The following is an 18,934-nucleotide window of genomic DNA, read 5'->3' as shown; positions in this document are numbered from 1 at the left end:
CGAGCGTTCACAGTAGTGACAGTGAAACATGCAACACTCTGCCTTTCTCACTGAGATGGGAAATCCGCCAGAAGCCTTTCAGAAAACCTCAGAAAACGTTTTTATTTTGACTGCTCCAGTTCAGATGTACTTAGACCTCAGTATCTGTGCCAGGAAATCTTTGAGCATTTAAGCCCTCCATAACACCTAAACTTTACACTATATAACTTCAGCCATACTTTAACATCGAACACAACGTACAGACAGAAAATCGACTTGGTAGCATGTATCATTCACAGAAGACTTGCCACTGGTAGCAGAACCAGAGGATATGAAGACCCGAAAACCTTTGCTATATTCCTTGTCCCAGTTTGTGCTTTTAAGATGTCAAAGCGGAAGGGTAAGGGGGTAGCCTTATATGTCATTTGGACCGGTTTTAAAATGTAATTATTATTTGAAGAGATCAATGGATAGTAAATGTGTGGTCTTACTTGAGTTCTTTAGCAACATCATTGTGCTGGGAGTCTTCCAATATCTCTGGAAGGCTGGTAATGATGTCATGCTGGATCTCTACTGGAGCAACACTGATGAGCTGCATTATCTTCGTGGTGAGGTCCTGCAGAGATATTTAGCGTACCAACACATCTGGGATCAGCATTACAATGGTCATTAAACTCAATACTATAGTACAACAGGCTTGCCTAAGAACTGACAAGTCTATGTCTACATCAGCAGACATTATTGGCTACGCAAGTTTGTTAAATCACCCACCAACAAATCTCAATTTTCTTTGTTTTCTTTTTGTCATAAATATATAATCTAGGCACAAGTACATGTTAAGCCTGTCACCACCAGCTTTTGACAATCATGAACGAATAGCATTTTTCTGAGTTCATATCTGTGTGGTGGACAAGGCACTCATACTCTGAATCCTATAGTTATATACTTGAACCTGCCATTCCTTCCTTAAAAGTCTGTTTCTATTCCCAAGAGAACACACGTCTGACAACAATCATCTTTATTTAAATCTTTTATAGATACACACATAAGAACAATGAACATGCTCGTGTAGAGCGAAGGTCAAATGACCCATGTGCAAAAGCACATAAACAAATGCAATCAGTCATATAAAAATACACACATACACACGCAGATTAATGAGTGCACACTTGCTACATGTCACGTAAAAAGCGTAATTGTGAACACACCACAAACGACTAAGAAAGTTACTTGCTTTCCAGACTTCTCACCTTATGAAAATTCTCCAGGCACCAGACTGGACCTGGAAGCTTTTTCCCCCAGCAATACAATTCCAGTTCTGCTGGGTGGTGAAACATACTCAGACCTGGCACTATGACTTGCATCTATTTTCTTGTCCTGACATTTTGCCCTGGGCATTTCGTGGGCTACAATTTCACAGACCATCAGACCAGATCATCATTTGTCATTCCATTGGAAGTTATACAATTAAAAAAAAAAAAAGGTAAGGAGTTAACAATATCTGGGTAAGGGGACAAGAGGTGAAAGGTAATGTGTTATGGGTATGAGGTAAAGATAGCAGTTAGGGTGAAGTATTGAAGAGTAAGAGAAAATGGCGAAGGGCTGGTAAGAAGTGAAGGATTATGGATTGAGGCTAAAGTGGTATGGGTGTTAAGAGATTTAGGGTAGGGGTTAAGGGTATTCGTTTAAAAGTGAGGAGTTAAAGATATATGATTATTGGTAATGGGGTAAAGTACGAGGGTAGAGGTTAGGGGTATGGGTAGGCACTACGGGTAAAGTAGTAAGGGTACTGTTTGAGAGTAAGGGGATAAGTGATTAAGGATAAACACAAATTAAAGTTTAAGGATACTGAGTTCAAAGTAAAGGTAAGAAATTAGAGTAAGAGGTTAATGGTAGGGAGCATGGGTTTAAGGGTAAGCGGTTAAAGGTTTAAGGTTAAAGGCTTAAATAGTAAGTTGTGAAGGTGTAAAACAGAGTAAGGGGTACTGGTTGGAGGTTAATGTGTTATAAGTAAGAGGTAAAGATATGGCTTAGAGATAAGGAAAAGGACAATGGCAAAGCTTGAAGCAGTGAAGGAATACGGATTATGGCTAAAGTGGTGTAGGTGTTAAGAGCTTTACAGTAAAGGGTTAAGAGGTTAAAGGTTTAAGGTTAAGGAACTAAGGGCCATATGTACGAACACTTTTTCCCATAGACACAGAATGGGTAAAAACCTTTGCTACATCTGGCCCTAAGTGATAAAGTGTGAGGGGGTAAAGCACAAAGGGTAGGAGGTAAAGCAGAAGAGGTAACATTATGGGTAAGGGGTATGAGAATGTGAGTAAAGGGTCAGGGCTTTGAGAAATCTACTCACTCACTCGCTATGACTCGCCAGCTTCACTACCTCCAAAACCCAAACTTCTCCCATCCCTCCTACCCATTCCCCTCCTTCTGAATTCACATCCTACCTCTCTTTAACCTCTATCAAATCAAAACCCACCTCTCCCAAGAAAGATCCTTGAGGTGTCCACAATTTGTCCACTAGATGCCTATTACTGAGGTTACCCTTTGGCTATGAGTATATGAGGCAAGTTAAGGGCAACACAACGACAGTTGTTATCATTTTAATATCCTTTGTTTTCCTTTTACGTTTTGATTTTATTTTAAAAAATCTATGAGAGAAGTTCCTGATTTATTATTAAAAAGAACATATTTTGACTGTCTGTGTGAACATTATTTTTCTTTTACAATTCATTGATTCATAAAAATGTTAACGAAAATGTGATTTACATAATTATATTTACATGTATGATGGTAAAAACTGTTTTTTTAAATGCCTTATGTGAAAACTACATACACTAGTAAAAAAAAAGAAAAAAAGGAATGTTATGGACATAACATTTTGGCACAAACGTTCATCATGGTAATTGACACAAACCAAAAAAAGTGTACATTTTTGTTATTAAGTTTTAACAAAGGCGTGCTTATTTAAACTTAGTGAATAAATGAACACATATGCATTACGCCGTACAAAAAAAAGTTAGTTGAAATTTAATCAAATACAGCACATGCACTAGACAAGGAGAAATGTTGCATTAATAAATATATGAAATGATTTAAGTTTAGGACCAACATTGATTTTATATATATATATATATATATATATATATATATATATATATATATATATATATATATATACACACACACACACACACACACATATATATATATATACACACATACATATATATATATATACACACACATATATATATATATATATATATATACACACACACATTAAATGACCTGTCTGTGAATGACAGTGTGCTACCAAATAATGCTTTAGTAATATATTTATTAAAACTGAGAGTTTTTAAACATGAACTGAGGAAAATTTCTGACCCCGTCCTGATGACAAATGATATTAGTGAATTAAGAGGCAAGTCAGGGGCTATGTGTATCCTACATGTGGGCTAGATCACCAGTTTTTGACTTTTTGACTTCTGTGGACCCCTACTGACTAATTACAGGAATCCAGGCATCCTCGGCCTACGCAATTTCTATGATTTGAACTTTAAAACAATATACAAAAAGGAGTATACACTAAACATTTTCTTAAATATTGAAATATTTTGTTTAATTCACAATCAGATATAGAAAATGTTTTCACATTTTCTATTGTGCTTTTTTATTTGCATATATGTTGTTGATTTTCTTGTGATAAAAGTAATATTATTTTATTTGGTAACACAGTCGCTGACCCCCCTGAGCAGGCCTTGCGGACCCGCATGGGTTCTTGTTTCACAGCCTAAAAACGACTGGGCTACATTCTTATCATAGATGGAGCAAATGTTTAGTCTTTTAAACAAAGAGAGTTTCTTGTACAGCAGAAATGCTCAACTCGCTTATTGGAAGGCGCTCTCATGTGTGATAATGAAGACAAATGTAACTCTGTAAAAAAATATATATATTTGCCTAGGATCACACAATCTGAGACACATTTACAGGTCAAGTGCATTATTTAGGTAGATTAGATTATGCAATTTACTAGAAGTGTAGGTCTGGTAAAAGTTTTATGATTTTCAAGGCCAGTTGGACATGTTGGATAACGGGCAAGGGGATGAGGGTAAAAATAAAGGTAAGGATTAATGAGGCAAAGGTTAATGGTGCTAGGTTAAGGGGGGCATGGTAGACATGAAGGGTAGGGTGGTATGGGTAGAGATTAAGAGGTAATAATTTAAGTGTATAGAGTTAAGGATATGGTTAGGTTTCTAGGGGTAAGGAGTTAAGGGTAAAGGAAAGGGTAAGGGGTTAAGCGGAACACTTTAAAAGTAAAGTGAAAGGGGTGATGATAAGGGCGAGTCGTGGTTAAAGAGTTAAAGGAATATATATATATATATATATATATATATATATATATATATATATATATATATATATATATATATATATATACAGATATCTTTTTCACTGTAACAACCAAAGTTTAAGGTGAGATTATAGTTCTCTGAATATGTAACTCACAACATTAATGTTTCGAACTTATAAAAACAAAATCACAGAAATGCACCAGCTGTAGTTGTGCCCTTGCCAAGCCTGGGGATGAGGCCTCAGGGCCTTTTTAAGGCTCAGGAAGGTGTGAGCCTGTGGCCCCACCCCTTCTTAAATACATTGGGCTCTGGGGATGGGGTTCCCTGGGTCGGGTTGGGTGTAACATTCTGTAAGGTGGCACGGATTATATTGACTGATAAGCATTTCTGAATTTGGGGCAGTTTTGTTTCACTTCGGAGTGCGTGTTATTCCGTGTGTGTGTGTAAGGCGTGAAAAAAAATATATATATACATCTTCATTACATACTGGTGGTGGCCAGTAGGTAGTTATAGGGAGGGCCTAGTTTCCATAGGAAAAGCATTTTTTGTTTTGCCTATAACATTGGCCCTGTTTAATGAATCCTCACAAATTTTTCAAAATTAGTATGACAGTCAGCTCAGCTGCTGTTCCGAAAGTTTTGGGGTGGGTCCCAAAACGCTTTTTCCCATGCAATTTCTCATATGTACTAGAACACGACTACAGCCCGAAACACTGGACAGAATTACACCAAATCTGGCAGAAAGGTGGCTCTTGGTGTAAATCCAGTCAGTAGTTTCAGAGTAATGAAAGAAAAAACACATTTGTATTATCTAGGGACACAGAGCCTCCATGGATCCCAGAGATTTCATTCTGACACTTCAACCAGAAAGTATTGACAGCCGTTGTGGGACTCGGACTCAGCTGAGTCCCAAAAATGAAGTAAAAAAATAAAGAAATGGGGGCAGGGTTGGAATACCCTGAACCTCTAGCCATGGTCCCCACCCAGGGACCCCGCCAGGGCAACAAATCTGCGCAAAAAGTAAAAAAGAAATCAAAATACCACGGGCAGTTTCCCAAGCTCATTTAAACATTAGCACCCAGGTGGACCAGGTCCCGGGAGCATAAAGCTTAAAACAGGCCCCCTTCCTAATAGTTCCTAAGAGCTCTGAGTGCTTATTTAATATGTTGGGGGTGGGCACGTGTACCCCCTCCAAAGGCTACTAGGAGCCGGAGGGACCACCACCTCCCAGGGGCTTTAAAAGCAAAATGGAGGGGTCCGCGCAGACCTACCTCCTTGGCCAAAGAGGGCCCTGGGGGCCACCACCTCCCCTGGGCCAACCCTGTGCAAATAAAAGGAGGGGGGACACATACATATACTCAGACATACACCAGCAGAAAGTTGATCATTGCATGCAGCGTCTGCGGAAGGTCATACGTAGAGGGGGGTTGGGCATATGCTTAACTTGAAATAAAAAAAAGCAATCACAGAAACATTACATTACTCATGACATGTTAAATAACATCAATATGTGAGGCCATGAGCAATGTGTGATGAGGGTGCAAGTCATAGTTAGTTTACTAAACTATAATTGGCTAATTTCAGTGGTTTTTTCGACCTTTAAACATTAATTCTTATTTCATTTCCACACCTTACTGTATTGTCAATTTATCCTTTGGTTAGTTTCAGTGAATTTCTGGGGTTGTTTAACATAAGTTAAGATCTTGCTACCATGCCTATAACATCACCTTAACCTGTGTCTTTTTTCTAGTGAACATATACATTTTAAATATTTTCACTGAGTTATGGTTTGACTTAAACACAGAAATCCAATGAAATTTGCCAGTTTTGGCAACCAACGCACACAACAAATGCCATAACTCGCACCGCCTGCCACAGTGTCCCCTGATAGCTCTTTTCATTGTTTCTATACCACTGGCAAATTTGGTGTTTTCAGCAAGGAGGGGGCAAGAGTCATGGCATGTGTTATGTGCATTGACAGCCACAGCTGGAAAAATTCAGTGGTTTTGTGAAGTGCTATGAAGCTCAAGTCAATCAGAAGGGTCGTGGTGCAATAAATGTGTGTGACCGATTCTGCAGGCCCCAATTTCAGAGGCTCATACGACTACAGGCATACAACTCCTACTGAACTTAGCAGTGAAGCTGACACCACAGCTAGCACCATTGGTCAAGACCTGTGGCTGAGTCATCAATTCCAACATGCAGAACCATAAACTAATAATGATGCAACCTAATAATGAACCTAGGATTTCCTCAGAGCACGAAGGATTGTCAGATGAATGGAGGTATCCTATAGCTCCAAAGATACCCGCTACTCTCCCACACTTAGGGTCAACAAATCCTGGCTCAAGCACAGCATGTTCAACTTATCTTCCTGAATGAACAAATTCAACAGGCAAAGGTCCACAATTGGTTCCAGACCTCTGTTCTTCTTGAGGAACAGGAAGTAAAGGGCACCACTTCTATGGCCCCTTTGTTTAGCAAGGCAAGAATCTCTGCCTCCAACAGCAAGGCATAACCCAGACAGCTCGTCCTGGTAGAGGAGGGCTGCTCTAAAATGGAGAGAAAAGGCGGGGGTTGCGCGCATGCATGAGCTGGGTCACCCATCAATTTGTCTTCCAACTGATGGAAAAAATGGGAGGTCGTAATTTGCTAGAAGATGGTGATGTGTGTGGGGATAGGGAACACAGGAGCATAGTGGTCTTGATATGACAAAGCTTGTGAAAATGGCAGGGACAGGACAGGCTGTGACTAATGTTCTTGGTGGCATCCTTTAATCAATCTAAGCCCTGAAAAGAGCAGTACTTTTGTTCGGGTGACTGCTGTTAAATTTGTTGCAGAAAGGACTACTGCCCTCTGCAGTTGTCCTAAAACCTTCTGCACTGTTGGTGGAAATGCTTTGCCAGGGAGACCAGGCCCACTGAACATGCTGTGGCCTGGCTGTTCTTGAAAACCCCAAGGAGCAGCCAGCTTTCTCTCTGAACAACTGTTCACTGTACAAAGGCATGCCAGTCCTACATATGTCCAGAAAGGCCTGTCAAAAGTTTCAGCCTGTCCTGGATTAGATGATGGAGCCAGAAACTCAGGTTTTCGTTTCTGAGATTAGGAAGGAACCAGTGTCAAGTCAGGGAACTGACCTAGGAGTGGATGGCCTCCTGGAGGACGGAGAGAGCTTCTTGAAGCTCTCAAATTGTTTTTAATTGAGGATCATGGGAAATTGTTCCCTAACAGGGACTACCTGACCAGGAAACTGCTTACGTGTTACTGAAGGCCTTGATTCAAAATAACTCAGCTTCCTGCTTTCTGATGGTCTTTGGTGCATCAAGTAACAGGATATGCTGACAGAGGGGTCATGTGGAGGCCCATCACATCACAAGGAGATATAGTGCCTACCTGCAACAGGTGTTTATACCCTGACACTTTTGCAGGAAAAAAATAACCTATTCCCTAGCAAAGCTGAAGAACTTCATAGCTGAAACCCTGAAAGGAGCTCAGGACCAGCTACAATATGATGCAAACAAACAGAAACTATCACCAGTGCGCCAGTCGGCAACATTTTTTTCATCCTGAAGTCATTACACCCTAGCCACACACCCTCGCAGCTGGAGTCATTTGGCGGTACCTATGGAAGCTCAAGAGCACCTTCAAGGAAAAATGCTCCAGATCCAGTCTGGCACCCAAAAGATATTCAAGGAGGAGTACTCTGTTGGAAGAAGCAGCCACCAAAACTGGTATGATGCAATTTCATTTGTGGATAGCTATGAATGAACAAGAACTGAAATTAAAATTCATTGTAGTGTAGGCAAATTGTACAGAGAAATATAATTTAGATATGACTAGTGCTGGAACCGCTGATGGATTTATAGGGATAAAAGAAAACTGTGATTTTCAGCAACAGCAGTTTGCAAGAGCACATTGTCATCAACATCAAAATGAATTCCTGAATTTTACATTATCCTCCTTGTCATGGACTGTTGCCTTATAGCAAGGGTTATCAAAGTCAGCCCCTCTTCATGTATTCGAAATAGTCCCAAATGTAGACCATCTTCTTTCTAGAAGAGCTCTCGCTGTGACCCTGCCTTGTGTCAGAAATCAGAGAGCACAATCAGAAAAAGCAATTGGGAGGCTACGGGATAGGTGCAGGCCCCCAGGAATGGGAAGAGGATAAACAGTTTATTCCTGAGCACCCTTGAAACACATGTAAAATTCATCCAGTTAGCAGCTCAGTCCAAAACACTCCCAGAAATAAAATAATTCCCTCAAGTAAATGAGGTGGCAGCACATGCCTTGAGTTCACACCTCGAGAATTAAACAGTGTCCTGAATTCCTACAGTGTAACATTCATCTATGGATGAAAATCATATTTCAGAGGAAAAGAATGCCGGCTCAACTACGGGTTACACCATGTCAGTTACTCTCAACCTGCTTCTTCTGCTCCTGAATAAAGTCAAAGCCTAGAAGTGCCAATTATAAGACTAGTTTTTCTGTACCCACCTTGGCATTTGTCTCCATTAGCATGGATTCTTGCAGGAAGGGTCGAATTTCTGCGATCAGCATAGAAACTAAACCTTAAGTAGCTATCCTAAGGACAGAAAGCACACAGCCTACTATCTTTTCATCCACAATAGCAAAATACCCCTGCTATTAAAAACCCAACATCTTCCGCAAAGAAGAGGAGATTGGGAGTCATTGCAGCACTCCAAACGTGTGCTCCTGATAGCTTGGAATTCCTTCACCATATAGTGAAATGAGTGCACTCACGTTGCATGAATGGTATTCAATAAACAGTGACCTTCGAAAAAATTGGGAAGGTCCCCATGTTGTATTAACCAACCCCCGCCCTTGTATGAGTATCAGATACGAGGACAGGGATATGTTGATACACCTGTGGACCTGCAGAGCACAAATATTGGCTTTATGAGAGTAATGTTCCCGTCATCCATGGGAACTGTCTAGATGTTCTAGCAGTGAGGACAGTGTATACTGGACCGAACTTATTCCTGGTCTTTCCCAAATATACTGGATAGCTTGCAGGCAAGCACTTGGAGGATCCGGCACCACTGTTCAAGGTTCTGAAGAGCCCTCGAGGTGGTGTAATTATATGTCATCATTTCGGAGAATTCGTATAAAATGCTTTTCTCATGCAAATTACAACTAGGATAACGTGCCATCATAGATATTGTTACAAATAATGTAAGAGGAGTACCGTGCTCCTTTTTAACAGAATAAATACGTTTGAAAAGAAGAAACTGAAAAACAGGAAAAATAAAATATATAAAGACATCCAAAAGAACAGCGAGAATCAGGAATCATGGACAGGAAAACAATTAATCTCACTGTTCCAACTCAGTAGAATCCATGCTGCGGAGGACAAGGATTAAGATACGAGAGATTAATTTAAAAAAAAAAAATACAAAAATAAGGCAACAATTATCTTCCAACCCATTAAATAAAATTAAGTTGAACTGTATCTTACCTTGCTGTCGACGATTCTGTCAAGCCATTTAAACTGATTGATAATGAGTCTGGGCAAGTTAATTCCATCACTGCCAACGCTAAGGAATTTACAAATCAATAAAGATTAATAATTCAATTTTATTATAGACAATACAACAAATGTCAAGGTCAATAAAAAAGAAAACTGAAGTGTGAACTCATTAAAAAAATTACTGGTTACACTTTTTTAATGAAGTGGTTGTCATATTTTCTTGCCACCACTGATTGCACTTGAAGGTCACAGATTAAGTTCTACTCGACCTGCCGTGGTTCTAGCAGCATGGTACTCATTAGCCACTCTAACAACCCCACTTCCACCAAGCGTACATCAGTTTCTGACAATAAGACCAAGCAGCGCTTTCACCGTCAGTGTACTGTAAAGTGCAATTCACTGTGCCAATATGCTGCCAAGACGTACGACAACGTAAATATTCATTCATTAATTCCAAATAACTACAGCTTTGACTCTTTGTGAGGCATTTGCATGGAAGAGCTATTCGTATGAAACTGAAAGGGACATCACCACAGGAACCTGATGTATTGTTACATTCGTCAAGCTTTCATAAGGATTTTCTTCATGGGAAAAGACACTGCCAAATACGTCTGACAGATCAGCCTTCTGTAGAAAGTACCCAACATATGATTACATCATCTCATTCTAGAACACAGAGAACATAGTAAAACAGCTCGTGTTTGAAGCATTGAGATTCCAAAAAATATCACACCAAAACAGCCCCACCCCCATATCCAACCACTGCCATAAAGTCCCAAAAAGTTACAGGAAAACACTTAAGTGCGTCTATTATTTAGAAATCCTAAGGAAGACATAAGTTACTTACCTGTAACTGTAGTTCTCCAGTATTGGAAGCTTTCATAGATTCACATGCTTGAATACTTCCCCGTGGTCAAGATGGGAGTCCCCAGTGGAATATAAATACTAGGCCTGAATATGTTTATACACAATACATGGACTACGCCTCAATAGAATAACCTATCAGTCATTTTGTAAAATAGACCCAAAAACAAACTTGAACCAATCAGATTGCCTCACCCTCTCAGAACCTCTTGTGAGGAGCCCCCTTCCCTCAGATTTTCCAAGGATAAGTGCTGTAATAATAAAGAACACTGCAAAAAGAGAGAAGGTGAGCTCCCCCTGGGAGGAAGGTGGGCTGCATGTGAATCTATGAAAGCTTCCAATACTGGAGAACTACAGTTACGGGTAAATAACTTATTTCTTACTCCAGTACTGGAACTTTCATAGATTCACATGCTTGAATAAGAGTAGCAAGCAGTAACTAATACATTTTCTGATTTAACAAATACTGTCCATCTCATCATCAGAGAACGTTAGCATTAGACAGTTAAATACAAAGCAATAAAAGTGAACCTTTTTAAACATAAATTAATATGCATGAGAGGTACATTAATACTGAACAGAAAATTTCTAAGAACTGCTTGACCCACCGCAGCATCACAGAGCGGCTCAGCATCCAGGCAGTAATGCTTTGTGGCGTGTGTTGTTCTCCACGTGGCTGATCGACAGATGTCTAGCAGTGATACACCAGAGAAGAGCACACAGGAAGTAGACACTGCCCTGGTAGAATGTGCACGAATCTTGGCTTCCAAGGGTCGACCAGCTTTCTGATGGCAAAAGGCTATGGCGCTTAAGATCCATCTAGAAATGGTCTGCTTAGTAACAGGATGCCCTCTTCTGGGCGCACTAAATGCCACAAATAGTTGATTTGACTTCTGGATCAAGGATGTTCGCTGCAGACAAAATTTAAGGCATAGTTTGATGTTCAAGGAATGCAGCGATCTTTCTGGCCCAGTCTGAGGCCACAGAAAGAAAGTTTTTAGCACTACTGGCTCATTAATGTGGAAGTCAGACTGTACTATGGGGGTAAATTTAGGGTTTGTCCGCAGGATGACTTAATCGTCTGCAAACTTCATAAAGGGTTCCTGCATAGTAAATGCTTGGATCTCGCTTACTCTACGAGCAAATGTTAATGCTAAGAGTAGCATTACCTTCCAGGTGAGATAGTTAATGTATGACTTATGAATAGGTTTGAATGGTTCCTTCATCAGCTGACCCAGGACTGTATTCAGTTTCCAAGCTGGAGGAGACAGTTTGACTGGAGGAAAGGATCGGAACAACCCTTTCATGAACTGCTTGATAAGCTGATGAGACCAGAGAGATGGTCCTTTGGATAGCCGTCTATATCTGGAGATGGCAGCTAGGTGAACTTTTATAGATGCATACGCGAGACCAGACAGCGCCAGATGGAGAAGACCTGCTCTGGAGCAGATGTAAGCGGATGAATGCCCCTTGCAGCAAACCATAAACAAAACCATTTCCATTTTAATGTGTATGTTTTACTAGTGCTATCAGCACGTGCTTTATCTAAAATGGTTTGACAGTCAACAGGAATATTCAGATGTCCGAACTCATTGAACTCGGGAGCCATGCACATAATCTGAGAGACTTAGGATCCGGATGTCTCACTTGGCCCTGGCTGATGGTAAGCAGCTCCGGTCTAGGTTCTAACCTGATGGGAGGGCACGAAGACAGCAACAGAAGTTCTGTGTACCACGGTTGACGTAGCCAGGCTGGAGCAATTAGAATTATTTGGCAGGGCTCCAATTTGATCTTGCTGATTACCTGTGGAAGAAGAGGTATCGGAGGAAAGGGGTAAGCATAAATCCCAGACCATGCTATCAAAAGGGCATTTCCCCACGACTCTGGTTGATGATGCCAGCTTGCATAAAACCGGCATTTTGCATTCCGTGACGTCGCAAAGAGATCCAGGTTTGGTTTTTCCCTCCTGAGAAATATTACGTCCAGCATTCTCTAATTCAGCTTCCACTCATGGGAAGACGTGCTGAGCCTGCTTAGTGAGTCTGCTGTGGTGTTGTTCACTACTGAAGATGTTCTGCTCGTATGTGCACTGAACGCTGAATGCACCAGGTCCAAATGGTTTGAGCTTCTGTGGACAGCAAATGAGACCGAGTTGCTCCTTGTTTGTTTATGTAGTGCATGGTGGTTGTATTGTCCGTCCGGACAAGCACCGATGAGCCTCGGATTCTCGTCAGAAAAGCATGCAATGGCAGGTATACCGCTCTGAGCTGGAGGAGGTTGATGTGCAGAATAGCATGAGAGGGGGGCCACCTGCCGCTGACTTGAAGATCCTGCAGACATGCACCCGATCCCTCCACTGAAGCATCCGTTGTAATCGTAAACGGAGGGACGTGAGCTAAGAATTCTAGACCATTGGAGATGTTTGCCGGTGTTGACTACCAATGGGAGTCGACAACCCTTGCCGTTATCTGTATGATATCCCCGAAGGAACCTTGCGTCTGTTTCCACTGCTTGTCGAGCTCTTCCTGAAGAGGGCGCATCCGAAGATGACAGTGGGGAACTAGATTGATACAGGAGGACATCATCCCTAGTAATGATTTGAACTTTCGAACTGAAAGAAACTGTTTTCTTCTAACTGTATCCGCTAGGGTCAGAAGCTTGCGTTGACGTTCCTCCGCTGGGAATGCTTTTACTTGAGTCGTGTCCAATATAGCACCCAGAAAGACTATTGTTCTGGAAGACTGAAAATGGGACTTGTCTCTGTTGAGAGTGAGACCTAGTTGCTTGAAGAGGCGTAACGTGGTCTTGAGAGAGTGGCATAGGATGCAGATGTCTGGAGCCTTCAGCAACCAGTCATCCAGATATGGGAATACCTGGTGTTTGAAACGTCTCATATGCTGCAACAGGAGCTAAGCATTTTGTGAAAATCGGTGGAGCAGATTTGAGTCCGAAGGGTAGCACTTTGGACTGAAAGTGCTGGCCGGCTACCATGAATCTTAAGAATTTTCTGCGTTTGGGGCGATTGGGTATGTGGAAGTAGGCATCATGAAGATCTAGGGAAGCCATGAAATCGCCTCTGTTGAGAAGTTTCAAGACATCCTTCAGTGTCACCATGTGGAAGGATTGCCTCTTGAGATATTTGTTGAGCTGCCTCAGATCCAGGATGGGTCTCCACAAACAAGACTTCTTTCTCACCGCTTCCTTTTTGCGAAGAAAGGACTACCTCTATCACCTCTTTGGATAACATGACATCTATTTCCAGAAGGAGAAGATGTAGATGCTGTTGACGTTCCTGGGAAGGTGGAGTCTCAGGGGGCATGCAAGTGAACTCTAGCAGATGACCAAAAGTTATTATATCCAGAATCCACTTGTCGTTTGTGATCTGCCGCCAGCGTTGCAGGTGATGAGTCAAAGAAGGAGAGGTAGCCGGGCCCTGAAGGTTGTCATTGTCTGCATGAGGCGTCCTTAGATTGTCTCCCCGACCTTCGTCTAGGAGGAGGTCTGTTGTATGCGGCTGTCGGAGGTTGCCTCTGGTGGTACTGGGGTCTGGAAGATTGGTACTGGGAGGAATCGGTTGGGTATCTGAAAGATTGGTAGCCACCTCTAAAGGAAGAATGTCCTCTACCCCTGGCTCCTCGAAAGGGTGTGCACTTATAGCCTGACTGTGTGAGCATCTTTTAATTTTTAAGAATCAAATGTTTTTAACTGTTTGGGGGACATTTTAACTTTTAAGAGTCTTCTGGCTTTTCTCATTCTAGGGGGAATTTCGTTTTAATTTCGTTTTAATACATAAAGGGATTGGGATTAATCGATTTTTTTTTCCTCTTGTGGATTTACAAGTATTGGGGGCATATTCCTGTTTCTGTGTCTGTGTTTTTGGGACTTTTGTTGATTCCCTGCTTTTTAGCAACCTTGGGACCCGTGTTCAGTGGTTCCCGGTTGCTTACTCTTTTTTCGTTTTTTTCTTCTCCCCACTTCCTGGTTGGGACGAATCAGACCGCCATTTTGGGTCAGCGGTCTAGTCGTTTTCCTTAGGCTTTTCAGCCTCGTTTGGCTCCCCGGCTCATTTAATGCCGGAAGGACGCCGGACGCGCAGCTAACCTGACTGTGTGAGCATCTTTTAATTTTTAAGAATCAAATGTTTTTAACTGTTTGGGGGACATTTTAACTTTTAAGAGTCTTCTGGCTTTTCTCATTCTAGGGGGAATTTCGTTTTAATTTCGTTTTAATACATAAAGGGATTGGGATTAATCGAATTTTTTTTCCTCTTGTGGATTTACAAGTATTGGGGGCATATTCCTGTTTCTGTGTCTGTGTTTTTGGGACTTTTGTTGATTCCCTTAGGCTTTTCAGCCTCGTTTGGCTCCCCGGCTCATTTAATGCCGGAAGGACGCCGGACGCGCAGCGGACGCGCCGCTGGTGCGCCAAAGGCGCGCCAAAGGCAAGCCCGTCTGCGCCCATTCGCGCCCTGAAGCGCCCAGAGCCCAGAAATGCTGTTCCTTTTACCACAGACAGGTTAGTTTATTCTCCCCTGCAGCTCCACGCACTTAGAGGGGCACAACCTGGACTACCTCCTTTAGTATCCCCTGGGTCCTCTGCCTCTTCTTTCTGCCCGACCTGCCCCAGCACCTGTAAGGCTGTCTCTCCCCCAGCTTCTCTCCCATTCGTAACCTGTAAATTTCTGCTCCTTAACTGTCGGTCTTTACCAGCTCATTCCCTTCACATATATACCCTCATAGAAGATCTGTCCCCTGACGCCCTGTTCCTCACCGAAACCTGGTTGGGCAATGACTCAGCAGCAGATATCTGCAATTCTTTACCCTCCACCTACTCTATGGTGCATGTAGATCGTCTCCATGGAAGAGGTGGCGGCTTAGCCATTATCTACAAAAATAACCTTCGGTGTACCACCCTCCCCTCTGATATCCCGGAGTGTGAAAGCTTAATTTTCTCCCTCCACCTCTCCCCTACCTTTACTTTCTCAGGTTTGCTTCTCTACCGACCCCCAGGACCTTGCACCTGTTTTTTAGATTCCCTGCCGGAAGTTCCAGCGAGTCTTATCTGTAAATCCCCTAACTTTACTATCCTTGGGGATTTCAACATCCATCTTGATAATGGAAATTGTCCACACGCAAGGTCTCTACTTGCGTCTCTCTCTGCGCTTGATTTAAATCAACACGTAATAGGACCTACCCATACCAAAGGCCATACGCTGGACCTTTTATTCAGTAATCTCCCTGTCCTCACCACTCTGCCATCCCAGCCTCTAACCTGGACGGATCATTGCCTTCTATCTTTCTTTTTCCCCTGCAATGTTACTCCAGTTGTGCAGTCTACCCCCCCCAACTTTTGGTCGCATTTGGTCAAAACTGGCCCTTGTGGAGTGGCGGGCGGCTCTCCAGACCTCCTTGGGGGCCAGCACCCCCTCCATTTCTGCAGTTTCATTTAACCCGTTGAATGCGGGTGTCGGCCACTGGCCGACGCCCACACTCCCTCCCTGGTGCGGGTCACGACCAGTGGCCGACACCAGGGAGGGGGTTAAAAATCCTCCGGTGCAAGAGCTTCCGCGTCTCCATCCCACCCCCCTCCCGCCCCCTTATGACGTCAGCGCGCCGCGAGGCGCGCTGACGTCACATTTTTTCCCCACCGGAGAAGGAGAGACGGAGGTAAGCGTTCTTTCCTTCTCCGGTGGGGAAAAAAAGGCCAAAACGGCCTCCCCAGATGCCAGGGAGGCATCGATGGAAAGGGGAGGCTCTCCCCTTTCCATCGATGCCTCCCTGGCACCGTTTCCTGGCCATGGATCGCAGCGCGGCTGCGATCCACGGCCAGGAAACGCCACTAGGCACCAGGGATCTTCTTTGGGGGGGTCGGCCCCCTCGTAAAAGGCCCCCCCGGCAATATTTAAATTATTTACACTGTTTTGGGGGGCTATCGCGCCCCCCACAAAAAAAAGAAAAAAAAAAAAGATTAAAAAAATGGAGGGGTCGGCCCTTGGAACACGGGCCGACCCCAGGGGAAAAAAAAAAAACGTAGTTTTGCCTTGGGAGGCTGATCGCCCCCCCAGGGTAAAAAAAAAAAAAAAAAAAAAAAAAATTGTTGGTGGTCAGCCCTTAGGGTGACCATCAATGGGGCCATTTTTTTTTTTATACATGTGTGCTTTGCCGAGGGCAAGCACACATGTATAAAAAGAAAAAGATTTGTGACATGAGTCTCATATATATGTGTATATATGTATACACATATATATATCTATATAGATATATATATATATATAAATATATAGATATATATATCTATATAGATATATAGATATACAGGGAGTGCAGAATTATTAGGCAAGTTGTATTTTTGAGGATTAATTTTATTATTGAACAACAACCATGTTCTCAATGAACCCAAAAAACTCATTAATATCAAAGCTGAATATTTTTGGAAGTAGTTTTTAGTTTGTTTTTAGTTTTAGCTATGTTAGGGGGATATCTGTGTGTGCAGGTGACTATTACTGTGCATAATTATTAGGCAACTTAACAAAAAAATATATATATACCCATTTCAATTATTTATTATTACCAGTGAAACCAATATAACATCTCAACATTCACAAATATACATTTCTGACATTCAAAAACAAAACAAAAACAAATCAGTGACCAATATAGCCACCTTTCTTTGCAAGGACACTCAAAAGCCTGCCATCCATTTATTCTGTCAGTGTTTTGATCTGTTCACCATCAACATTGCGTGCAGCAGCAACCACAGCCTCCCAGACACTGTTCAGAGAGGTGTACTGTTTTCCCTCCTTGTAAATCTCACATTTGATGATGGACCACAGGTTCTCAATGGGGTTCAGATCAGGTGAACAAGGAGGCCATGTCATTAGATTTCCTTCTTTTATACCCTTTCTTGCCAGCCACGCTGTGGAGTACTTGGACGCGTGTGATGGAGCATTGTCCTGCATGAAAATCATGTTTTTCTTGAAGGATGCAGACTTCTTCCTGTACCACTGCTTGAAGAAGGTGTCTTCCAGGAACTGGCAGTAGGACTGGGAGTTGAGCTTGACTCCATCCTCAACCCGAAAAGGCCCCACAAGCTCATCTTTGATGATACCAGCCCAAACCAGTACTGCACCTCCACCTTGCTGGCGTCTGAGTCGGACTGGAGCTCTCTGCCCTTTACCAATCCAGCCACGGGCCCATCCATCTGGCCCATCAAGACTCACTCTCATTTCATCAGTCCATAAAACCTTAGGAAAATCAGTCTTGCGATATTTATTGGCCCAGTCTTGACGTTTCAGCTTGTGTGTCTTGTTCAGTGGTGGTCGTCTTTCAGCCTTTCTTACCTTGGCCATGTCTCTGAGTATTGCACACCTTGTGCTTTTGGGCACTCCAGTGATGTTGCAGCTCTGAAATATGGCCAAACTGGTGGCAAGTGGCATCGTGGCAGCTGCACGCTTGACTTTTCTCAGTTCATGGGCAGTTATTTTGCGCCTTGGTTTTTCCACACGCTTCTTGCGACCCTGTTGACTATTTTGAATGAAACGCTTGATTGTTCGATGATCACGCTTCAGAAGCTTTGCAATTTTAAGAGTGTTGCATCCCTCTGCAAGATATCTCACTATTTTTGACTTTTCTGAGCCTGTCAAGTCCTTCTTTTGACCCATTTTGCCAAAGGAAAGGAAGTTGCCTAATAATTATGCACACCTGATATAGGGTGTTGATGTCATTAGACCACACCCCTTCTCATTACAGAGATGCAAATCACCTAATATGCTTAATTGGTAGTAGGCTTTCGAGCCTATACAGCTTGGAGTAAGACAACATGCATAAAGAGGATGATGTGGTCAAAATACTCATTTGCCTAATAATTCTGCACTCCCTGTATATATCTATATAGATAGATATATATATTTTTTTCAGGACAAGCATTGCAGCGTCCATGTGCTGCTTTTCTGACTTGTTGGTGTGTATCTGGGCTTCTAACAACGCCCACCTCACGCCCATCACTACCACTCCTTTGATGGCATTGGAAAATTATTTACCTTTGTCCCTCCTTGGGGAGGTTTTGCTACCGCCTTGGCCATCGCCCCTGGTACATGGCTAATTGCACTTTTGCTGTTACGTTTAACTGCGAGCGAACTTCTTTTCCTTATGTGTAACTCTTCACATGATGCTCATGGTGGCCATGGCGCTGTGAATCGGCTCTCTTATGTGAAAGAGTTTAACTTTAAATTATCAATTTATGTGGCAAGA

At 42.4% G+C, this 18,934-nt stretch overlaps 1 protein-coding gene across 1 annotated transcript in view; it reads right to left on the bottom strand.

The window, feature by feature from the left end:
- The window catches only part of FANCD2 (FA complementation group D2), a 1,182,674-nt gene that overhangs the window by 1,051,387 nt on the left and 112,353 nt on the right, over nucleotides 1–18,934 (bottom strand). Inside the window, exons 8-9 of the mRNA XM_069206781.1 lie at nucleotides 9,810–9,888; nucleotides 471–595 (exon numbers count right to left, since the gene is read on the bottom strand). Coding sequence (XP_069062882.1) covers nucleotides 471–595; nucleotides 9,810–9,888 — 204 coding nt within the window. The remainder of the gene's footprint in view (nucleotides 1–470; nucleotides 596–9,809; nucleotides 9,889–18,934) is intronic.

This window comes from Pleurodeles waltl, chromosome 9 (genome assembly GCF_031143425.1).
Source record: "Pleurodeles waltl isolate 20211129_DDA chromosome 9, aPleWal1.hap1.20221129, whole genome shotgun sequence".
Lineage (NCBI taxonomy): Eukaryota > Metazoa > Chordata > Amphibia > Caudata > Salamandridae > Pleurodeles > Pleurodeles waltl.
The sequence above is the reverse complement of the archived record's forward strand: the minus strand, read 5'-3'. Positions and strand labels throughout refer to the sequence as shown.